This window comes from Elephantulus edwardii, unplaced genomic scaffold, assembly GCF_000299155.1.
Source record: "Elephantulus edwardii isolate Elephantulus edwardi_28Jun2011 unplaced genomic scaffold, EleEdw1.0 scaffold00019, whole genome shotgun sequence".
Taxonomy (NCBI): domain Eukaryota; kingdom Metazoa; phylum Chordata; class Mammalia; order Macroscelidea; family Macroscelididae; genus Elephantulus; species Elephantulus edwardii.
The window spans coordinates 27370694-27396455 of record NW_006399769.1 but is presented as its reverse complement, the minus strand read 5'-3'; the positions used below and the strand labels follow the sequence as shown (position 1 = coordinate 27396455).

General features: G+C 35.9%; 1 protein-coding gene across 1 annotated transcript in view; it reads left to right on the top strand.

Annotated features, from left to right (window-relative positions):
• The window catches only part of BIRC6 (baculoviral IAP repeat containing 6), a 281200-nt gene that overhangs the window by 137018 nt on the left and 118420 nt on the right, over positions 1-25762 (top strand). The window contains exons 27-39 of the mRNA XM_006882363.1: positions 7741-7955; positions 8115-8323; positions 9119-9465; positions 10174-10393; positions 10896-11029; positions 11851-11961; positions 14263-14390; positions 15610-15741; positions 20105-20320; positions 21041-21224; positions 21690-21845; positions 24215-24348; positions 25085-25238. Of these exons, the coding sequence (XP_006882425.1) occupies positions 7741-7955; positions 8115-8323; positions 9119-9465; positions 10174-10393; positions 10896-11029; positions 11851-11961; positions 14263-14390; positions 15610-15741; positions 20105-20320; positions 21041-21224; positions 21690-21845; positions 24215-24348; positions 25085-25238 (2340 nt within the window). The remainder of the gene's footprint in view (positions 1-7740; positions 7956-8114; positions 8324-9118; positions 9466-10173; positions 10394-10895; positions 11030-11850; positions 11962-14262; positions 14391-15609; positions 15742-20104; positions 20321-21040; positions 21225-21689; positions 21846-24214; positions 24349-25084; positions 25239-25762) is intronic.

Sequence of the window (25762 nt, the reverse complement as noted above, 5' to 3'; positions counted from 1 at the left end):
TTTACTTGTTCAGTTATTATTTTATGAGTAAATACTCACCCACTCATTGCTCTTGAGTTAGTTCCACCTCATAGTGACCCCTATAAAACTTTTTCACAATGCTTCTGAGACCATAAATGTGGAAGAAGGGTCATCGTTCCTCCTTGGAGTATCTGGTAGATTCCATCTGTTGACCTTTCAATAATTATCCCAATGCTTAAACTTGTATACCACTGGGTATTCTTTAGAAAGTCCACTGAGGGACATATTCCCAAGATTGGTATTCTGGTAGTAGAATGATTTCCTGAACAGAGAAAATTACTGCATATTTTAGGAACTGTTGTCTTAACCCATACTGCTAACTGAAGGGCCACAGCACTCTTGGCTCAAATCCACCAGTGGTTCCTTAGAAATAGGATAGATAGTCTCCTCTCAAGAGATTTGCGGCCTCAGAAACCCATTGCAAGCCACCTATCAATCTGTTCATACCCGACAGCAAGAAGAGAATGAGATTATAGTGGCTGTGAGTAAGCTTTTGTTGTTGTTGTTGTTTAATTCCGTCGAGTCGTAGACGACTTGTAGCGACCCTATGAACGAACAGCCTGAGCACTGTTCGTACATCGAGTTTCCGGAGGCAAGCCATTTTGGAAGTGGATGACACTCCTGCTTCCAGGCTTGATTTAGTCGGGAAGCTCCAGCCAACACTGTCCACCATGGGTGCCCATTACCACGATTGGCACATCATTGTCACAGGCTTTAGCATCACAACAACCACGAGTTACCTCTGTACAGCAACACACAGACAAGTGCTATACCACCTAGAAGAATGTTTGACAGGAAGACAATTTGAACCTGGCCGAGGGCCACAGGTGACAACCACCCACCTTCCACTAGGCCAACGTAGCTCTCTCTTGGTCATCATCATTGTTATTGTAACAATAGCTTTAGCTATTGGTAATACAAATGACTTAAGATTAAGAAGTTCTAAGGAGCGGCATCCACTTCTGAAATGGCTTGCCTCCGGAAACTCTATGTATGAACAGTGCTCAGGCCATTCATTCATAGGGTCGCTATGAGTCGTCTACGACTCGACGGCACCAAACAACAATGACAACGACAAAGGGAGAGCTACATTGGCCTAGTGGAAAGGAAGTTATGCTACCAAGCTGAAGGTGGGTGATTTTCATCTGTGTCCCTCAGCCAGGTTCAAATTGTTTTTCTGTCAAACATTCTTCTAGGTGGTATAGCACTGGTCTGTTCATTGCTGTACAGAGGTAACTCGTGGTTGTTGTGATGCTGAAGCCTGTGACAGTGATGTGCTAGTCGTGGTAATGGGTACCCATGGTGGACAGTGTTGGCTGGAGCTTCCCGACTAAAACAAGCCTGGAAGCAGGAGCAGCATCCACTTCCAAAATGGCTTGCCTCCGGAAACTCTATGTACGAACAGTGCTCAGGCCGTTCATTCATAGGGTCACTATGAGTCGTCTACGACTCGATGGCATTAAACAACAGCAACAATGGCGTAAGACGCTTTAATGGCTCAGTGGGAAGAAATTGTGCCGTAAACGCAAAGCACATGGTTTGAATCCACCAGTTACTCCATGGGACAAAAGTGGGCAATCTCCCATGTGATTTGCTGGCTCTGAAAACCCACTGAAGGGTTAACTACAGGTTCGTTACAACTTCATGGTATATAGCAACAAAAATGGTATAGCCTGTACCCAGTTGTCCTGTTGTTACAAAGGTAATTCCAGTATACCATCTCAGGGAGAAAGATGGACAAGTCTCCTCCCATGTGATTTAGTTTCAGAAACCCAGTGGCTAGTCACTGTGAGTTCATTCAAACTCACTGGCAGTGGGTTTAATGACTGAGATTTGAATTGTTCATGTTCAGCATAGTGTATGTTTTACCTAAAGTTGCACTGTTCTCATATGCTAAAAAGTTGTCACTGGCTGGGTTATTTTAGTTATAGTGTCTGTGATTTTTAAAACTTTGTTTTTATTTTTGCTTGCTATCAAGTTGATTCTTGACTCTGAACCATTAGATTGATATGAGTCATTAAAGTTTTGATGGCTAGTTTTTAGGAGTAGTTTGTCAGATCTGTCGTCATCATCTTCCCCCCCCCCCTAAATCCCAGGAATCATTTTATTACAATGCGACCCCAGCTCTAGTTGCTGAGGTGTAGGTCAGAGGGTGCTGGCCATTCGTCACTGAGGAGTGCAGTGCACACAAGGGCGGGCTCAAGCAAGGCCAGGAGGGTCGTTGTGGGAACTGGGCTGGTCTAGGCCCGAAGGGAGACTCTTGAGCTTGAGTCTTGGGGCAGTGTCTAGGTCCAGCCTGGCTGCAGCTGCCAGCATCTGGGCTACAGCTCCAGTGGGGACATTGTGGAATAGGGGCAAGGCTTGGAATGCATCCTGTGTAATGAAAGCAGGCTGGGGTGCTCCTCAGGAGCAGCTGATTCTTTGAGCTATCTTTATTTCCTCAGAGAGGACCTCCTTCAGAGTTGAATGCCTTGTCCAGGTGTCGTCATGATGACAAGGTCAAACAGGCCTGGTTCATTGTTGTTCTCCATGTTGACCTTGGCATTGGCCAGCCACTTAACGAGTCTCTCCTCTGTCTCTGTGTTCCGGCCTCTCAAACGTTGCTCCAAGATCTCAAGGGAGGGTGCCAGCACACAGATTCAGAGGGGCCACAAGATCTTTCTTCTTAATAAACAACAGACAAATTTTCCCAGATGATAGAGTTTGAACAACAGTAGAATTCAACAGAATCTTTAGTTATGTTCTTACATATCTAATGCTGTTGTTGTTGTTAGGTGCCCATCAAGTCGTCGGTGATCACAGTGTTCAGCTTCACAGCAACCACAAGTTACCTCTGTACAGCAATTGGGTAGACCAGGGAGGGCTATACGACCTAGAAGAATGTTTGAACAAAAACAATGAAAAGCAGACCTGAGGGCTGTGGATTAAAGTCACCCACCTTTGGCTTGGTAGCATCACTTTCTGTCCACTAGGCCAGCTGATCCTGATATCTCTCTCTGCTGTTGCTGTTAAGTGCCGTCAAGTTGTAGACAACTCATAGCGACACTATGAATGAAAGACCTGGACACTTGTATAATTTTCATCTTTTCTCCAGGTTCATAGGGTTTCTGGAGGCAAGCTATTTTGGAAGTGGATATCTAATGCTACTATTAAAAAAATAGCAAAAGTAGATCGCTTTAACAACAAAGAACATTTTTCTCACTATTTTAGAGTCTAGAAGTCTGAATTCATAGTATTCTGGGCAAAGGCATTCATCAGAGAAACAGTTTCTTGTTTCTTTTACGTTTTTACTCCTGCATGATCTTTGTGTAGACTTTCATCTCTCTTTTCCTATCTCTGCCTCTTTTGCTTGCCTACCTTTTTAAAATCTCAGAAGATACTGTATCAAGATACTCTGTTCACTAATTCTGTATAGGATGGGATGTATTAATAGACATAGAGGTTAGGGTTGTTGTGTACCACAGAGTCGGAACCAACCCATAGCTGACCCTCTAGCAGGTTTTCAGAGGTAATCATGCAGGAGGAGATTGCCCATCCTTCTCCCATGGAATAGTTGGTGGACTTGAATCATGTGCCTTTTAGGATTGCAACACAGCTTCTTACTACTAGGGCACCCAAGATTAGAGTATATAAGAAATTTTTTTTTTTTTACATAATTAACTTCATAGCATTTTGCCATTTGGCCCCTATAATATATGTTGTAAATCTAGGCTCTGTCCTTATAGTTATAATCATTTTGGGAATGGACTATTTTGATATTAATAAACTTGATTGCTTTTGAAGTATAAAACACATTACATTCAGGATAGGAATGTGGGTAGATGCTACATGCCAGACCACATTACCAGGATTGCCAAAAAGATTTCTGTTTGTAGAACCTTACAGTCAGGAAAAAGATAGGCTGTCATAGGATCTGCTGTAAATTGGTTCCATTTTCATGGCAGTGAGGGAAAAGTTTATAAAACAGATAAAGCACTTTCTCCACACCTGATAAGAGAAATCCTTCCATTCTAGTTGGCACCTTGAATTGAGGAAATACAATTTATATTTATTAAAGCCATCCACTTGTGATGCTTTCCATACTTGACAGATTATCTGGGAGGCTGGGCTCCATGAGGAGAAGTGTGGAGGAAGACTAATCAGCAACTTGCGTTGTGCAGATGACACAACCCTGCTTGCTGAAACTGAGGAGGACATGAAATACTTGCTGCAGAAGGTCAAGGACTGCAGCCTTAAATATGGATTGAAGCTTAATAGCATGAAAACAAAGATTCTTACCACTGGGCCAATTGGAAGTATGAGGATGGATGGTGAAGAGATTGATATTGTAAACAGCTTTAGTTCACTTGGCTCCACAGTCAACACTCTTGGTACCAGCAACCAGAAAATTAGAAGACATACTACGTTGGCAAAGTCTGCTGTCAGAGACTTCTCCAAAGTACTGAAGAGCAGTGATGTCCATCTGGAGACTAAGGTGCGCCTGATACAGGCTATGGTCTTTACAATCACTTGCTATGCATCATAGAGCTGAACAGTGACTAGGGAGTATAGAAGGAAAATTGATGCTTTTGAGCTGTGGTGTTAGAGAAGACTATTGAATATACCATGGACTGGTAAGAGGACAAACAGGTTCGTCCTGTGAAAGGTGGAACCAGGGTGTTCTTTGGAGGCAAGGATTCTGAAGCTTCGTCTGAATACTTTGGACATGTTGCAAAGAGAGATCAGTCCTTGGAGAGGAACATCATGCTTGAGAGGGTGGAGGGACAGTGCAGGAGGGGAAGGCCTTCTATGAGATGGATTGATTCAGTGACTGGGGAAATGGGGGTGGCTGTCCGAGACAGTAAGATTGGCACAGGATGGAGCAGGGTATAGGGCTATTGGACATAGGGTTACTGTGAGTCAAAGGCAACTCGATGGCACATAACAACAACAACTTGTGATATTTTCTAATACCAGCACTAGCTCGCTAGCTAGCTAAGTAGATAGGTGGATAGAATTTGGTACTGAGAGGTAGAGAGCTGCTCTAATAGATATCAGAATGTGAGAACAGTTTTGGAATTGGATTATGGGAAGAGACTGAAAGTCTTTTAAGGTGTCTAATAGTAAAGTCCTAGTAGCATTGAAGAAATTGGTAGAATGATGGGCAACAGAGAACTGTTCTGGTGAAGGCTCAAAAGGAAGTGAAGAAAGCTGTAGAAAACATGTTTGCTATCTTAGAGAGTTTGTATGATGCCAATACAGAATGTTGATGGGTATGTGCTCATTAAATGTTGTTCTCTTTAGGCTTTAAAATAAAATAAAATACTGAGCTTGGGATTAGACAGTAGAAGATTAATGATCCTTTTCATGCAGTGACAATGAATTTGTTTGAAATAGTTGAGATATTTATTGGAAAGTATAACTTCGAATGGTTGAACTCAGATATTTGACTGATGATATTTATAAAATATCGAAAAGGACTTTGTGATTTTTCCTTACTGCTTTCCCTGTGAAAGAAAATAGATGAATTTTAAAATGAGCTGTTCACAGTGAAAGCAGAACTTAGATATTTGGAAATTTCTGTTGTTCAGATTAAGAGCGTATACACTATAATGTTTGTCCAAGAATGACTGATGTTGTTAGGGAAATGTGCGAATCTCAGATCAGGTTCAAGTTGCAGAGTGGTTTCTCCTGTGTCATGTTGTTAATCTGATTCAGGTCAGATAATAATCTGTTTGCTTGTTGTTCTGCAAGAGCAAGTGAATCCCAAAATTTGCAGATCAGAGGATTATGAATATCATGCTGGATCAAGAAAAGTCAAGCTTTGTCAGACGATCCACATATATTGAGTACAAGTCACCCACCTAAGGAAACTCCCCTTTCAAATGATTATTGCTCACATCTGATGAGAGACTAGAGGATGATTACACATTACATGGCAAACTACTGAGAACCATTAATTTAGCCAAGTTGACATCTAACTTACCCATCACAGCATGAGGACTTAACATGATTAGACACACCTTATCATTTTTCTATATATAAAAACTATCAAATAATATCATTAATATCACATGCAAGCAAAATATTACTGAAGATCATTCAAAAATGTATTCACTGTTGGTGGGGTTATAAAATGGTACAGCCACAGTGACTATGGCACTTTCTCAAAGAGTTTTTCACAAATAGAAGTATCAGTTGACCCAGCTATTACACTGCTGGGAAAAATACCCTAAAGAAACCATAACTGCCACCCTAACAAATAGATGCACACAATATAGTCACAGTAGCAAAGAGGTGGAAGCAATCCAATCGCCCATCATGGAACGAACAGATAGAGAAGCTGTGGTATATTTACATAATGGAATACTACACAGCACTGAAAAATAAGGAACTCACAAAATATACAAAATGAATGACCCTAGAAGACATTATGGTGAATGAAATATCTCTGTCACAAAAGGACAAATTCTGCATCATGCCATTGTCATAAAACAGGACTGATATGGAGTTGGGGTTAAATAAGAAAAGAGGGGATAAATAATGAATACTACATTGTAACAGATGAGGGAAAGAACTGTCTAAAGTCAAGGAAATATATGATTTGTTATTTGCAGGACAAAAGTCCAGAATAAGAGGTGCAAAGCAAAGTGGACTAGAGAGTGGGTAGGGAGAGGGAGGAAATTGTGCAACAATGAAAGATTATGTTTGTTTTTAAAGAATCTTTAAGAGAAGGAAACTGGGCGTGGGTAGGGAGGAAAATATAAAGCAATGGATGAATGGAAATCCAAGTTTTCTGTAAACTTTTATAAATATATGAATAAATAAACTAACAAGTAATGACTGGAACATAGATGGGGAACTTCTATTTAAGCATGATTTAGAAAGGCCGTGGCACCAGTCACATCACTGCTGATTTCAGATGATCTTGGCTGAAAGTAAAGAATACCAGAGGAATATCTCTTTGTGCTTTATTGACTATGTAGAGGCATTTGGCTATGTGGATCATAACAGGCTGTGGCTGACATTGAGAAAAATGGGAATCCCAGAGCACTTAATTATACTCATGAGAAACCTATTCCTGGATCAGGAGGCTGTTGTGCAAACAGAGCAGAGAACACAGCATGGTTTGAAATTAAAAACAAGTCTCTCGGGGTTGTAGTCTTTCTACATACCTATTCAATCTGTATACTGAGCAAATTATCTGAGAAGCTGGACTCTATGAAGAAGAATGTGGAATCAGGATTGGAGGGAGATTCATCAATTATCTGCATTATACAGAGGACACAACCTTGCTTGGTGGAAGTGAGTAGGACCTGAAGCACTTGTTGCAGAAGATCAAGGAATGCAGCCTTCGGTATGGATTGAGACTCAGTGTCAAGAAAACCAACATTCTTGCTACTGTCAGAAAAGTACATATTAGATAATTTTATATTTTTTGCACAGAGGTTTTCAGTGAAGATTGTATATACAGTTGCCTTCATCCTGCCACTCCTGTGTCATTTTCAATTAAATCTTGAGTTCCAAACTAGTATAGAATGAATCATCAGAAAGTATTTGAGAGCCTCATAAAGGCCAGTTTTTTCTTATTTCTATTTCTTCTCATTTGTTTATAGTTTAGAAAGTTGTTCTTATATTTTAAGATAAGTGGTCCACAGTGTTTTTTTAAGTGGATCATTTGGTTAATTTGCATGTTTTCATTATTGTGCTCTATGTCTTCTTCCTCTGTGTCTCTTACAGGAGCAAGGAGATTTGTGACTTTGGATTTTGGCAGACCAATACTGTTGACTGATGTATTGATTCCCACTTGTGGAGACTTGGCCTCTTTGTCAATTGACATTTGGACATTAGGAGAAGAGGTGGATGGAAGGAGATTAGTAGTAGCAACTGATATAAGTACCCATTCGCTGATTCTTCATGACTTAATTCCACCACCTGTGTGCAGATTCATGAAGGTAAAGAATTTGGGGGGCGGGGATGAAAAGGAATTCTGTATGCTTCTGACAAACTGTAAGGCAACTCATTCATAGTACTTAGAAAATATGGCCATATTTTGAAATATTTTATTCAGATTTTGGTGTGGCAGATGTGTATATATTAACATTTTATTATAGATCACCGTCATTGGACGTTATGGAAGTACAAATGCAAGAGCCAAGATCCCACTTGGTTTTTATTATGGTCATACCTATATCTTGCCATGGGAGAGTGAACTGAAATTAATGCATGATCCTTTGAGGGGAGAAGGAGAGTCCGCCAACCAACCGGAAATTGACCAGCATTTAGCAATGATGGTTGCTCTACAAGAGGATATACAGTGCAGGTTAGTGGAAAAGTAAAATATCATTGAAATCTTACATTCTGTTCAGTGTTTTAGTTTTATTTCTTTCAGTTATTTTTCATTGATGTATGGAAAAGAATCAAAGTTAGTAGGATCTAGGACATTAAAACATTTCAGTACTATATTATTGAATGAAATGTCATGATTTGCCTAATATATTGGTTGTTGTTTGTTGTGAAGTGCCATCGAATTGTAGGCAACTCATGTTAACAATTATTGGTACCAAATAATTTATTGATACTCCTAATTTATTGGTGCCCAATTGACAAGTAACTCCTTTGAGTTGAGGTATTAGAAACAGCACTGAACATCCAATGGACAGCCAAGAGAATGAACAGATAAGTCTTGGAGAGGGTGTAGCTAAAGTGCTCTTTGGAAACAAGAATGACAAGGCTTTACATACTTATATACTTGTACAAGCTGCTAGAAGGTGCTCCTCCTTGGAGAAGGACTTGATGCTGAGAAGGATGGAGGGATGGTGAAGAAGAGGAAGACCCTCAACCAGCCAGATTGACACGATGACTGCCGCAGTGGGCTCTTGTGTGTGTCAGGAAATGTGAGGTTGACTCAGGATAGAACGGGTTCAGATGTTTTTGTTCATAGGGTCACTGAGTTGTACTCAACGCAATAGCTTCTAATAACAACAATTGATAAGTTTGTTGTAATGATAATATATTAATATGCTGTAGGCTCTTCTTAAGTGTATGTTCTTAATGTGTTTGTTATCAAAGGAAGATTTCAGGAATTATTTTGTTCCTTTATTATTTTTACTCATAGATATAATTTAGCTTGTCATCGTCTGGAAAGTCTCCTGCAAAGTATTGATCTTCCTCCACTCAATAGTGCTAACAATGCACAGTACTTTTTGCGGAAGCCAGATAAGGCAGTTGAAGAAGACAGTAGAGTGTTTTCTGCCTATCAGGATTGCATTCAGCTTCAGCTTCAATTAAATTTGGCTCATAATGCTGTACAGAGGCTCAGAGTAGCTCTAGGTGCAAGCCGGAAGATGTTGAATGAAACATCAGATTCTAAAGACCTAATTCAGACATCTTCTACAGAGCAGTTACGTACTATCATCAGATATTTATTGGACACTTTGCTCAGCCTTCTTCACTCTTCCAATGGTTTGTATTTAGGTTAAGCATTTGATAAGGTTGGGGTTAGATTTTCTTGTATGTTTTAGGGTCTATGTTAATATTATTTGGGCATTGTTGATTTGGACTTCCTTTATAATGTGAATAAATCTAGAATAAGTAGTTAATTCATTTTCCCCCTAATTTTTATTTTCCTTTAATCTTATATCACTATTATAAGAAAAGAATAAATATTAAACAGTGAAAACATCTCAAAAATTGTTGATCTCTAAGAAATCTATAATTTTTTAAAGCCACAGTTGATTTCTCTTCATTAGAAACATGCATACATATACTGGGAGGGGACTGGTATGAATCTAGGTTATCCTCCTACCATTAGAAACAGTCTTTGCTTGAGAAAATGAGAGTTGGCAATTTGTGAGACCATTTTGACTGCTGGAGTGTTAAACTGTATTTATTGCTTTCAAGTAACATAATAATGTAGTACATTAGTGATAGGAAAGAAATCATAGCAAATCCAATTGAAGAATTAAAATTGACCTAAGGGCTGGTAGTTTTCTTCCCAAACTAATTACTTCTTGAATTTCCGTACGAAAGGATTAAAAAACTGTGGAGCAAGATAACTAGAGTATAATTGTTTACTAATTGATGATAAAGAAGAAAGCATATCTTGGTATGCTTTTTTTATATAATACCATATATTTAAATGGGAAATTTGCTATTTTCTTTCTCTAATAGGACACTCTGTTCCTGCAGTTTTGCAGAGCACATTTCATGCCCAGGCCTGCGAAGAACTCTTTAAACACTTGTGCATCAGTGGAACCCCAAAGATAAGATTGCATACTGGTCTTCTGCTGGTTCAACTCTGTGGTGGTGAAAGATGGTGGGGTCAGTTTCTTTCCAATGTTCTTCAGGAATTGTACAATTCAGAACAGCTTCTCATCTTTCCACAGGATAGGTAGGTTTTAAAATATTATTATTTGTTAGTGATTTTTCAGTTCTGATTTACATGAAAAATCATATTAGTGATTTTTCAATCTGTGTTACAAAGAATGCCTCATAAAAGACATAAAAATTATATGAAGAAGATATGATATTACTAGACTTTCTTTAGTTTCCTGATTGATCCTATGTATTTTATAAACTAGTAGTTAACAATAATTTCTTTTCAGGTGATTCTATTTATATATATTAAATAATAGTATTTGGATCTAAGACAAAGCTCACTGTCTCTATTCCTTTCTACATTTCTGAATTTTTATTAATAAAGTAATTAGTGGCTATAAATGTGGCTAGTTTAAAAACTATACCTACAGATGTTAATCTTGTCTACAAACCATGAGAAAACATTCAGTCTTTACCCTTTTACATTTAAATAATAAGGAATTTTTAAATAATTTAAATCCATGGTTATCAGATGGGTTTTTTAATATTTGTGTTGTTTTGTTTTCTTTTAATAGAGTCTTCATGTTACTTTCCTGCATTGGTCAGAGATCACTTAGTAATAGTGGAGTCTTAGAAAGTCTGCTTAATCTCTTGGATAATTTACTGTCACCTCTTCAACCACAGTTGCTTATGCATAGGAGGACAGAAGGTAGTGTTCTTTGGTAAAAATATAAGACATCTATAGTGATTTGATGAAGTATCAATTCATTTTATGAATTATGAATTCTAATGTCCATTACTACTCATTCTGTTGATACTTTTAGAATGTATACATGTTATTTTAGAATGATTAGCCTTCATGGTACTGACTTAAAATTGTTTTTCTAATCTCTCTTAATTGAAATTATTAGTTCTTATTTTTAAAATATAGTTGCTGTCTTTTAAATATTAAATATTCTTAAAATATTGAATATTAGAAATAATAATGAATTTCATTCGAACCAAAAAATTTAGGCTAGAAACATTGAAACATATATTAGTATCATGTAAATTCTAATTTGTGATTTAGATATTTCATTTCATATGCACATAGTTCTTAAAATTTGGCATATTTTACCATGTTTTCTAGTTTATAAATTATTGTCTCTTGCCTTTAACCTATGCTTAAGAATCCTTTTTTTTATTGACAAAATTTCTTTTCTGTTAGATTAACTGTGCTAATAGCCTTCTTCTTTTGAAACTTATTTTTAACAGATATTTTTGTTGTTGTTGTTGAGTTCCTTCAGGTTGAGCATGACTTACAGTGACCTTATGAACAAAATGCTTGAAGCCCCTCAGCATTTATCAAAGTTTTTAGGGTTCCTGGAGGCACGTTGTTTAGGAAGTAGATGCCACTCCCAAAAATGTTAGTGCTAATAATAATAGAATATATTTTAGATTTATGATGAAATGTTTTAGCTCAGACTGTTTTGCCAAACTTAATACTCTTACTGTCACCTGGATATTTTGTTTTCTTCTCTGTCTGTGCAGGAGTACTAGATATTCCCATGATCAGTTGGGTTGTGATGCTGGTCTCAAGGTTGTTGGATTATGTGGCAACAGTTGAAGATGAAGCATCAGCAGCAAAGAAGCCTTTGAATGGTAAAGACAGGGAGAGGTTTCTGACAGGTATCTGAAGTTTATAATAATATGTTGGTGGGGATATTAAGAATGACCCAGCAGTTGTTCCAGAACTATTGACCCGGAAGAAAATCTGTATGTAATTTATGTAAAATATGAATTAACTCCCAGGAACCTTTTTAATGACAATGTTTTAAGAGAAACATAATCTGGGCATGATTTTATTTTCTAAATACTGTCATACTGTTCTTAAGGTTTTTTTCATCATGCTCATTTAGATACTTGAAAGCAATAGATATAATTTTAAAGGTAATTTTTGAACAGTACGTCTTAATGAGGGTTCCCCCCCACCTTGTTTTCTGTATCATTCCATTTACTATCAAAGCACCGTATTATTACACATTACCTACAGATGGCATTTAGATAAAGAAGGGTTTCAGGTTTATTAGTTTAAATTATTTTTTAGCATTTTAATGTACATGAACTTGAAACACTAAATATATCTTTAAAATTAAAACATATTCAGTTAGAGGAACAATTTCTTTTCATCACTCCAGTCAGCAAAGCTTTTCGTAAAGGATTTGTTGTGATTATGTACCATGGAGTCAGAACTGACTCATGGCTGATCCTCCGGTGGGTATAGACTGTACGACACAGGAGGAGAGTACCCGTCTTTCTCCCAAGGAGCAGCTGGTGGATTTGTACTACCTATTTTATAAAGAATTTAGGGTAACTAAATTCAATACATAGATAAAACCTTTTTTTTTTTAAAAAAAAAATTGAATTCTATACATTTTTTTTAGCATTCACATATAGCTAAATACCCCCCCCCCCAATGTTTGTATCATGATTTAGAACAGATTGGGAAAGTTTTTTACAAGGCATTTGCCTCATACTGAATTACTTTTACAAATAGTTTGTATCTCTAGGTCAGTGTACTGAATAGTTTGTTTTTTAGATGTTTGATACACAATTAAATGTAATTTTAGTATAAAGCTGTAATATGTAACATCCAGATTAGTGATTATGGTTTTAATTTATGTCTTCTACATAGGGTTATTGTTTTTAGGTGCCATTGAGTCACCTTCAACTCATAACCCTGTGTGCAATAGCCCTAAAACCTGCTCTATCCTGTGCCAAACGTATTGTCTCCAACACACCTACTGACATTACCCAAGTCACTGAACCAATCTATCTAATTGAGAGTCTTCCTTTCTTGCGCTTTCCCTCCATTACAAGCATGATGTCCCGTTCCAAGGACTGGTTCGGCCTTGCAACATGTCCAAAGTATGTCAGATGAAGCTTCAAAATCCTTGCCTCCAAGAAGTAGCCTGGTCTCACCCTCTCTAGGAAGAACTTGTTTGTTCTCTTAGCAGTCCATGGTATATTCAGTACTCTTCTCCAGCACCACAGCTCAAAGGCATCAATTCCCTTTCTGTTATCCCTAGTCATTTTCCAGCTTTACAGTGCATAGCAAGTAATTGCAAAGATCATGGCCTGGATCAGGTGTACCTTAGTCTCCAGACTGACATCATTGCTCTTCAGTACTTTGGACAGGTTCTTTATCGTTTGAGAAAGCAGACTTTCCCATTGTAATTCTTCTTTTAATTTCCTGGCTGCTGAGACCAAGAGTGTTGATTGTGGAACCAAGCAAACTAAACATAGTATGCCAACAGAAAAAATGGTGTAATTATATTTTTGGAGTTTAACAGTTGTTAATATAATAAATGGATAGTCTAGAAAAATAGGTGTATTTAGGTTAAATAAATGTAAACAATTAGTGATAGAAGTAGCATTTAGCTGATAGATATTGGATCCACTTTGAGTAAAGTTAGAAATAGTCTCAATATAGTCCATAAAATGAGAGTATTGCTAGCTGAAAAGATGATTGAGTTTTTAAATTATTCAGCTTTATTTTAGTAGTCATTAATTAAAATAATTAAGTATTCTTTTTTTAACCATACCCCCAAAATAGATCAATTTAAAATTCTAAGTAGTGGTGGTGGTGGTGGTGGTGGTGGTGGTGGTGGTGGTGTTAGACTCAAGTAACATGAAAGTGTTTTTGTAAGAGACTTATCTGCAGCAGTTGTGAAGAATAGTTGCCATTAAACTAAATGAAAAATTGAAAGCAGTGTGAACTCTGGTCTCAATTGTCAGTTAGAACAATGAGTTACTCAAACTTTCTGTGATTTATAACTTTCATTTTCATTGTTTTGTAAAGTTGTCATGACTGCATTTATACTTTTGCATTTTCTGTATTTAAGAGGTATTTTAAAGTGACATTTAATACTCCTATTAATAAAACATTTCCTCACTCCCTAGGTAATCAGTGGAGTTTTATTAACAATAGTCTGCATACTCAGAGTTTAAATCGGTCTTCCAAAGGCAGTAGTAGCCTTGATAGATTATATTCCAGAAAAATCAGGAAACAGCTTGTTCATCATAAACAGGTAAGTGTACAAAACGTATTTTAATGTTTGAGAATATTATATTGGAGACTACTGAGATAGATTTGCCATAATATTTTATGACCTGCTTACCTTAACATCTGTGAAATTCAGTTTCCTTATTCAAAATGGTTTAGTAAGTACCTTGTACATTTATGGTGGTGGTCTTGACACTGTTTTCCCTCTTGATTGCATTTCTCAGTGAGTCTACTCAGTCCATCTTTTTTTCTAGTTAGTTTGACCCCCACTTTATGCACTAGGCCACCAGAGCTCCCTTGAGACTTATATCAAAAGGCATGTTTCTGTTTTCTGTTCAAATCTAGACAATTCTTTAATAATGGAAACTTGGTCACATCACAGTCTTTCTTCAAAATATTTAGTAGCTTCTATTTGTCTTTGCATGAAAGTTAAACTCCTTTATATGACGGTAAAGTACTCACATATTTGTCTCTCTCTGTCACTATCAACTAGAGTGATGGTTTTTAAAGCATGAGCCTTAGAGAATTTGAATTCTTTACACATTCTTTAAACAATCTATTTTCTTGTTCAGTACTTTCTGCATTTGCCTTATTTATTTTGTTAATCATATTAACTTACTTAGAGAAAATGGGCCTGATTTCTGAATGAGATAATAGCCTTTGTGTAAATGATAGTCATGATTTTTTCTTGCAGAGACTTTTGATTTTATTATGTGAATATTTGCACACTTACTGTGTGTAATAATTTCTTAAAATATATTACTCACTCTTTTGTACCTGCTTTTGCGCAAAATGATATTTTTGAAATTTATGCATGTATTGAGTGTACCACTAAATAGGCTTTTTTCCCGTTTCCTGACTACTGTTCCAGTATTTGACTTTACTAAATATAATTATCTAACAATATTTTTCAGCTAGTTGACTTCATGGATAGCAACTGAAATGGCAAGAACCTGACATCTTATTTGGGAAATGATTTTTTTTTTTAATCACCAACACAGAGAAATTATATTATTAAATCATTTAGAAAATTTCTTAGTCCCTAAATTTCTCTGAGGAGTATTAATTACTTTTTTTTAACATAGTTTGTTATAAAATTTTTATTCATTTTTCTCCTCTTGTTATGGCATCAGAGTTACCCAGTAATATGTAATACTTAAATTCTTGGGTGTTTTTTTTCTAAAAATACTCAGTTGTATATAAATATTAAATATTGTCTTCTACTTACTTTCTCTACTATTAAGCAACTAAACTTACTAAAAGCAAAACAGAAGGCATTGGTGGAACAGATGGAAAAAGAAAAAATACAGAGTAACAAAGGATCATCATATAAACTTCTTGTGGAGCAAGCAAAGCTAAAGCAGGCAACATCCAAGGTATGATTAAATATTTTACTGTAATGATCACTGGAAAGTCAGTTTCTTTAGGTATTTTAAATTATTTGAGTCTTTTGTGTGTTTAATTTTGAATAAGACAGTTAAATTTGTTAGTTTGCTTATAAACAAAATATCAGTTTACTGAAGATGACGTTCTTGTTAGGGAGGTAAGAGATAAGGAAACTTCTCAAAGTTATATGGTGACAGATGTCAGCCCTGAATGTTTTGGTAGTATTTAATCTAGAAATTACAATGAACATTAAAAAATTCAGTAAGGTATATTGTTTTGCTCATGTTTTTGCCTTAATTTTGCTGTATATGTGTTTTGTACTGCAATATAAATATATATACATTAACTGTAAACATCATTATATTAGTGTATTAGTGTTAAAAAGAATTTATATGTAGATGAATATTTTAGCTACTAAAGCTCTTTGAAAATTTTTGAAACTTAAGTTTAATAGTCAAAGTGGATTTGCATCTGATGGAACATGAGACTCAGTATGTCCTCTCTAAGTAAATATTAAGTTAATGAAATTTCTAAAAAGCACATATAACTTAATAGTCATTTAAAAAATTTATGGTGAACATTTGGTTATAAAAGGAATCTAATTTTTATAATAAGTAATATAAACTTACTTCATCAGACCTTTTTTCTAAACTTTCATTTTCTCTTAGAGTATTTACAAAAAAAACATGAAAATGTTTTCAGAGGCTAAAAATTGCATTGGAGGAGATTCTCCATCGTTCTCCCATGAAATGTCTGGTGGATTCAAACTGTTCTCTATTTCATATGTTGTTTTGTACTATTGAGGCACATCTCACTTATAGTTGATCCTCTAGTAGCTTTTCAGAGAAGTGAATTAATTGCAAGGGGAAGAGATAGCTCATCTTTGTCCCACTGAGGTGGACTCTAACTTTGTCCATTTGGGTTGTTGTTGTTATGTGCCATTGAGTCGCTTGCGACTCATAGCGACCCTATGTACACTAAACTCTGCTCTGTCCTGTGCTGATCGCACTGTTTCTGACACACCCATGCTCAATACCCCAGTCACTGAATCAAACCACCTCATAGAGGGCCTTCCCCTCCTGCACCTGCCTTCCACCCTCCCAAGCATGATGTCCCTCTCCAAGGACCGGTCTCTCCTCACAACATGTCTAAAGTATGTTAGATGGAGCCTCAGAATCCTTGCCTCCAAGGAGCCACCTGGTTTAACCCTTTCCAGGACAAATCTGTTTGTTTTCCTAGCAGTCCATGGTATTCTCAATACTCTTCTCCAGCACCACAGCTCAAACTAAGCCACCAGAACTCCCTTATTCTATATGTTGATGTTTTTGTGTGCCTCTGAATTGCAACTGCCTATAGGTGATCTTCCCGCAGGTTTTAAGAGGCAATAAACCACACAGAGATTGTCCATCCTCCTGTGGAGCAGCTGTGTGTTCACTTTGAGATTTTCAGCACAGCTCCTTACCTCTAGGCCACCAGAGCGATTTAGATAGTTCTAACTAGTGCAGAATTTTTTTTACCATTAAACTAAGTTGTTATTTGGTTGGTAGACAATTTCAGGGTTTGTTTTTGGTTTAAAGATTATTGTAGAATGAGTACAAGGATCCAAGGGGGCCAGTGCTTAATCATAGGATCACACAATTTGTTGGGTGGAGAGCAGGGTGGGTAAAGAAAAGGTGAGAGATCCAGTGTGAAAAACAATGTATAAAAACTTTTGTGAGGACAGAAACTCTCATGGACCTCTGACAAGAAGCTGCACTGCAATAACAAAGGTGTGTGGTTTGAATCCACCAGATGCTCTGCTGGAGAAGGAGGGGCAGTCTCCTCCTGCCCGTTGGATCCAATTTGATGGTACACAGTAAGGGCGGTGGGGGGAACTTTGTGTGGAAACCTGTATAAAAGAAAAAAAAAAAAAAGAAAAAAAAATAATTTTTTAATGGTATTTTCAATGAATTAAAGAAAAAAAATCTGAGCATTAATTGCTTCTGTTGTTCATACACCATTCCTGCCTCCAGAAAGTCTAGCAATTCACCCACAAGAAGTACATGATTATCCAGGAGGTAGACTGAACACATTAGTCCATTAACTAGATGGTTCCATGAAACCATAACTCTGAATTTCCAAAACCTTGAGATACTTGGTTGTACATAAGGAGCCTCAGCAGCTATTTTGTTTCTGATCATTGCTGTGAATGTCTCTGTCACACCATTCTTTGCCAATCCATCTTTATAAAGGTGTACAACTAATTGACACTAATTATGACAGTAGTTATGTGTTCAGCCCTACCTTTAATCAAGGCGATTTTCCCCATCACCCTTTATCCCTCCCTCTCGTCCATAATAATTGTTGCTTAACTTTGATCCTTACTCATTTACCTTGTCTTTTTATATAAAGGAGGTCATACCATATTTGTCCTTTTATTTAAGTCAGCAGTATGTCTTCAAGCTCCATTCCTGCAGCAGCAGGTATCAATCAAGACTTCATTTCTTCTACTGGCTGAATAATAGTCCATTTTATTTCTATATTATTTGCACCTTTGGTTAATGTGAAAGGGCTCTTGTGAACATTGATCTTTGTTTTTAAGTCTCAGCTTGCAAGTCTTAGCAATGGAATTACTAGGTTGTTAGTTCGATTTTTAGTTATTGAGTAAAAATGGATGTGTTGTTCTTGTGGCTCCACATCTGCCTCAGTGGCTGTTATTTTCTGTTTTCTTCCGTTTTCTCTTTTTATTAAATTTCCTTCCCATCCTATTAGAAGTAAAATGGTTTTGTGGATTTTATTTTTGTTTCTCTGTTCACTATGATCTAGAGCAGCTTTTCCAGTGCTTAGTAGCCCTTTAAACATCCTCTTGGTAAATTTACCTTTGCCTATTGTAGAATAAGGTTGGCATTTTCTTTGTAAAATTTCTATATATATTTTGGTTATTAGATTCTTGTTGCATATATGATTTCCAAAGTTTTTTTCCCCCTATGTGGTAAGTAGCCTTTTCATTTCTTTTGGTGTAAGATCTTTTGATGGATAGATTTCTTTTTATTTTTCCAAATTTTCATTTTTTTGTTTTGTCTTTCACTTTGTATACTTTGTTATTAGAAAATGGTACATACACAGCGATCTAATCCATTGCTGAAAGCTAGACATTAAAGTGTCAACCCTACTTGTTCTTAAGAGTTTTATGGGTTTATTTTTCACAGTTAGGCCCTTTAATCCAGTTGGAATTTGGCTTTGTATATAATGTAGGGTGTAATTCGTGTTTCTTTTTCTGAATGTCTAAGTTCATTTTCCCATTATTACTTATTGAAGGGATTCTTCTTTTCCTATTGGATGGGTTTAGTGCCCTTGACCACAAATATGTGGATTTATTTTTGAACTATGATTCAAGTGGTCTGTGTGTCTACTGTTAAACCAGCAAAAATCTACTTTGGTTAATGTGTCTATACAGTTGTTGTTGTTGTTGTTGTTATGTGCTGTCGAGTCGCTTGTGACTCATAGCGACCCTGTGTACAACAAGCCCTAAACCGTGCTCTATCCTGTGCCAATCTCATTGCCTCTGACACAACCATCCCGATTACCCCAGTCACTGAATCAGTCCACCTCATAGAGGGTCTTCCCCTCCTGTGCTGTCCCTCCACTCTGCCCAGCATGATGTCCCTCTCCAAAGACCTGTCTCTCCTTACAGCATGTCCAAAGTATGTCAGGCGAAGCCCCAGAATCCTTGCCTCCAAGGAGCAGCCTGGTTTAACCCTCTCTAGCATGAATCTATTTGTTTTCTTGGCAGTCCATGAACAATCTCAAGTTAATCAGAAGTTAGATCCTTTTTATCATTTGTAATCTACTTCATGGCAACTGGTTTATTGAGTTGTATTATTTTTTTAAGATGTTTTCATAATAATTGACTCAGATTCAATTTAATATCCTTCTTATATAGAAATACATTTACTGATAATATAATTTTGTAGGGAGCTCTAGTGACTTGGTCCATAGGACCTTACTGCTGACTCACATGTGTCACTTTTGCCCATTTGAATTCACCAGTGTCTGCGAGCTTGGAAAAAATGGACAGTCTCTTCCCATGTGATTTAAAGCCTCCAGAATACTCACTAGATGATTAGCTGATTTGAGTTCAATGAGATTGATAGATATTTTATTTTGCTTTTAAATAGCATGTAATGTATATTGTTTGAGATAACTTTTAGTAAATTTTACCTTTTTTAATTTTCTGGATTTTTAAAATATTTTTTGCTGCAGAAATTATTAAATTTTTGCTAGGTGATTGTTTTAGTTCAATAATCATTTTATACTGAAATAATTTTTTTAAGTAAATATACTAATTTAAATATTGTGACATTTTACATGCAGCACTTTAAGGATTTAATTAGACTGCGTCGGACAGCAGAGTGGTCCCGTTCTAATTTAGATACAGAAGTTACAACAACAAAAGAAAGTCCAGAGATAGAACCACTTCCATTTACTCTGGCTCATGAACGTTGCATCTCAGTAGTTCAGAAGCTTGTTTTGTTTCTCCTTTCCATGGACTTCACGTGTCATGCTGATCTCTTATTATTTGTTTGCAAGGTAAGTAATTAATTAATATTATTACATGCTTTCAAGTTGTTTGTCTCATAATGACTATAACAGGAATAGTTCTACTCAATAGGGCTGTATAATCTTTTTGCTGCTAGATTGAAACAAGACATTTCAGTTAAGAGCAGAACACTAAGCCATTGTTCTTTTAAGGAGTCTGAAGTAAATCAGTAAGCATTTAGTGATTTTAAAGTAAATCAGTAAGCAGTTATGATTTTGGGATGGATATGTTTTGACTGATTATTATTTTAGTTTTGTATTGAGGTAGTTTTTATAAAGGATACCTTAATATACTTTTAAAATAAGTTTTTTATTAGCTGTATAGATCTAAAAACTAGATTTGGTTTTTAATCTCTCTAAACTAGATTAATAAAGATTTTCAATGTACCTAATGTGGTTATTGTATCGTTACCTTTATGTATTATTTACTGCTTTGTTACTTAAAATAGAAGAGAGAGAGAAGTTATAGCACAGAAGGAGTTTTAATATGCTGAAGGCATTAAGCTCATTATTAATCATAGAAATGAATCTCAGATATTTTCATTAGATTTAAATATATGACATAATAACATCATAATTCTTTTGCTTTCTGTTTCAAGTAATTGTTTTGCTTAAAGGCCATTATTTAAAATTATTAACATTGGTAGATACATATATAAGCAAATATTTTTTAAATATAAGTAATTGATATGGTTTTGTCAAATCTATTAGGTTCTTGCACGAATTGCAAATGCCACGAGGCCAACTATTCATCTATGTGAAATTGTGAATGAACCTCAGCTGGAAAGACTCTTACTGCTTTTGGTCGGAACAGACTTCAATAGAGGAGATATATCTTGGGGTGGTGCTTGGGCTCAGTATTCCTTAACATGTATGCTGCAGGATATTTTAGCAGGTTTGTCAGGGTTTTTTTTTAATAGAGTTTGTGAAAATTAGCATGATTAGAGCCCAATTGCTCCTTTATTAGTAACATTGATGTGTTGTTCAGTAGTTGTATGTGATCTTGAGAAAGTCAGTCTTTCTATACTTCAGTTTCTTCATTTGTGCAGTGAGGTTATGTTTTATATTGATAAAATAATGTACCTTCATTATAAAGTAATTGAGACAAATTAATGCTTTAGCATGTATAAAATGAGTATAATAATGGCTTTTTTGTACATACTTGTATTTCCTTCAACTATTTATTCTTTGGCGTTTGAAGTGAGTTTTACCAGTTGGTGGGTGGGTGGAATGCTCTACCCTACTCTCTTGGTAGAGTATTTATATAGTTGTTCTCTAAACTAGAGGAAGAAATAGGACTTACTTTGTTTTAAAAGTCTTTGTATTATTTGAGCAGTTAGGACTGTTTCTGTACATGTAGGAGAATTGCTGGCTCCAGTGGCTGCAGAAGCCATGGAGGAAGGAGCAGTCAGTGATGATGTAGGTGCAACAGCTGGTGACTCTGATGATTCCCTTCAGCAGTCTTCAGTTCAGTTACTGGAAACTATAGATGAACCTTTGACACATGATATGACAGGTAAACGTTTTCATTTATATTTTATTTAAATATTCTTTAAATTTCTACTGTATTTTACTCGTCTGTCAGTATGATCTTTTGTGGTTCCTTGCCTAATGTGATTCTTGAAGGTACGCCACCAGTAGCTCAAAAACCAGGTCTGGTGACCTAATGGGCCTAACTCCTTACAGTTTCACTGCCAACCCAAAGGCTAGTCGTTTGAGTCCATCAGCTGCTCATGGGAGAGAAATGAGCTGTGTCTTCCTATGCTTTTTCAGCTTCTGAAAACCCACTGGAGGGTCAGCTTTTAGTAATTTTTAAAAGGATTGCCTGATGAAACCTTTTGAATAGCAATAGAAAAATTGTCTGATACAGTGTCAGAAGATAAGGCCCTCAGGTTGGAGTGACTTTCAGGTTGGAAGTCACTCAAAGTTCCCACTGGGGTTGGGTTATCGTCTCATAGGAAAATTGTCCCTAAAGACATGCATGGAGTAAAGCTTCCATTTGCTGATTTAGCACAGTTCAAAATGAGAAGAACGAGCTGTAAACATCCATTAATTATGGAATGTGGAATGTATGACGCATGTTTTGTAGGCAAATTCAAAGTCTTTGAAAGTGAAATTGAATACATAAAAAGATTATATCGTGGATATTAATGAGCTACAACATTCATATTGGCCATTCTGAGTCAGACTAATAATGAAATAAACTAGGAAAATATGATGAAATAACATCACATTCGTCATCAGAAGATTTTCAAGATCTGCCATGAAGACTGGGGGAAAAGCCCAATATGACTATCATAAGAGCCTCTGAAACTTGCTCTTGAATAACATGAAAGAAGAAATCATATGTAAGAGCTGAAGAGATTTCAAAAGGCTTCTCAAAAAATAAAGTATGTATAAAGACCTGTAGTTGAAAAATGTAAAGCAAGAGATTATGCATATATTGCCTTTAGCAGCAATAGTTGAAGAATCTGTTCGCAAGTATGATTGAATAATGCAGGAAATGTTGAAGGAAGGATGTGAAAGTACTCTTAGGGACTACAAAACTAGTTCAAAATTTGAAGACTTCTAAGCAGAATAACTTTTTTAAGTTGTGTTTTTGTTTTGTTTTTTTAAAAAAAATTCATTGTTGGACATTCTCTTCCCCCTATCCAGCCCCACTGCTCAGTGCACCCCCTGATCCAGATTATTGTCTTACATATAGTGCCTAATCATGTTTTTCTTTTGGACAATTCTTCCCCTCATCTGTTGTATTGCAGTATTTTTAACCTAGCCACTCTTTCCCTATTCATTCCTCAACCCCACCCATCCCTCACTCCTCCGATGGCCGTCCTATTTTATAACAGAAGTGTTACATAGAATTTGTCCTCTTGTAACTTATTTCACTTATCATAAAAGTCCCCAAGGCTCCCCCATGTTGAGCAGTGTTTTACAAGTTCATTGTTTTTCAGTGCTGTATACTACTCCACTGTGTGAATATACCATAGTGTTTCTATCCATCCATTTATTGATGGGCACTTGGGTTGGTTCCATCTCTTTGCTATTGTGAGTAACACAGCATTAAGCATGGGTGTGCATACATTTATTTCAATCATAGCTCTGGTTTCTTTGTGACATATTCTCAGTAATGGAATTACTGGGTCAAATGCTTTTTCTATTTCTTTTTGAGAGAGCACCAGACTGTCTTCCAGAGTGGCTATACATTCACCAGTAGCGAATAAAAGTTACAGTCTTTCCAGAAGTTCTCCAGGCTTTGTTTGCTACCCTATTGAACTTTGCTGTTATTGCTAGAATGAGGTGGTATATCATAGTTGTTTTGAAGTTGTGTTTTTTTTAATGGTTATTATCTCATAACAGGAATAAGATAAATGACCATTTTATACCTTGAATCTTTGGGTATCAGTTCTTATAATATTGGATATAGTCCAGTAAACTTTTTTTTGTTAATCTGAAGTATTAATTTATTATTCTCTTCAAAAGCAGAATTTAGTAAGTTTAATTAATAAAGGTCTAATATAGTGGTTTATTAGCAATAAAAATAAAATGGGAATTTTGTTTATCTTCATGTTTTGTAGTGATAGAGTTATAGACTTATTATTGCTTAATTGTTGAATGTGAAAATTGATAGAAATTTTAATATCACTAGTATTTATTTGCATACTGGTGGCCTAGTGGCAAGGAGCTGCACTGGAACCTCTGACTCACACCATTCCAATTCACCAGCTGCTCTACTGGAGAAAGATGGACAATCTATTCTCAAGCAGTTAACTGGGTGATCAGCTGTGGGTTGGTTCCAGCTCAACAGTACACAACAATATCTGTTTTATTTGAAAATAAAAAAACTTGTGTGATACACTGTACCAGTAATAAAATTTTCATTTGAAGGTGCTCCTCCTCTTTCTTCTTTGGAAAAAGATAAAGAGATTGATCTTGAGTTACTTCAAGATCTAATGGAAGTTGACATTGATCCTTTAGATATTGATTTGGAAAAGGACCCACTTGCTGCCAAAGTTTTTAAGGTATGATGCATTAATTAAAGTTTTTCCTATTATACTTTTGTACTTATTAAATAGGAAAATATATGTATATTTATCACTAATTAGTACATTGAAAATAGCTCAGATTAATATAGCTAGTATAATGTTTTTAAATATCTGGCAAATATTTAAAAAGAAAATACCATTTTTAATAACTTGGCCACTAAATTGTTTTTTCTTTCATATTTATAAAAATACTAGTAGGTTGTTGGGTTATATAGTTAAAGATTACCTGTATCTAATTCTATTTAAATTTAATCCATGGGTCATATATTTGCAGGACAGCATTTCTTTTCTCTGAAGCCTGGACTGTCTTGCAGGATATATAATGTATAGCCAAAGGGTCTTTGTAATTATAGAAAAAGAAATGGAAGAGATGATAGGAAAACTTCAGATACTGAATTACCTAAATCTTTTCAGTGAAAATCAGACATGATTGAGGGAGTGCAAAGAAAAACTAAACTCTTCATAAGGCAGTATGTCTCTAATGCTTCATATTGATACTGGTCTTTTTGTATGCATACAAAATTCATTAAGTGAAGTCTTTTTGATATTTTGTCAGAAGATGAAGAGACTTTATTAAATCATTTCTAGTAAATTTTAGGAATTTAAACTCTGGAGTAGAACTTTATTTGTAGAACCTTTTGAGTGTAGAGAGTGCATCATTGTTCATGAAGAATAAAAAATAAACTACAGTTTTTGTTTTTATTCTTTTAAGCCAATAAGCAGTACATGGTATGATTATTGGGGTGCTGATTATGGGACCTACAACTACAACCCTTATATTGGAGGTCTTGGAATACCTGTTGCAAAGCCACCAGCAAACACGGAGAAGAATGCATCTCAGACAGTTAGTGTTTCAGTGTCTCAGGGTAAGTGTCTTTATGTTCTAAGACATATTATCTGTAAACTAATTCTAAATATATACATTGGCCTTTGAGAATGTGAACCTGTGTTTATATCAGGAGACTTTAGTATTGCATCTGTGCTATGAGTGACATTCAGAGTTGTCTGGAATTCTGTTAGTCATTTGGAGGAGCTTTTCTTTATGGAACATCTTTCTGTTTCTCTTTTAGAATAGAACCAAGTAAAAAATATCCATGACTGAGTAAAGTTTCATTGATTTTAATGACTTACATTTTCATTTATTTTCTTATCCTTGAAAGGAAACTTGTGCTAAATAAAAATTTATTAACTTAAAAGTTATTTTTTAACCTTTCTAGCCATGTAAACTCTCAGATTTATTAAGTTTTAAAATAATTTTCTTATTTTTATGAAATAATCACATATTTATGGAAATTGCAAGTACATTCCCCAAAACACAAGGTGATGAGTATTTTGAAGTTCTAAGCCCTTCCCCAGAGTTTCTGAGGCTGTAAACCTAACAGTCAGGAAA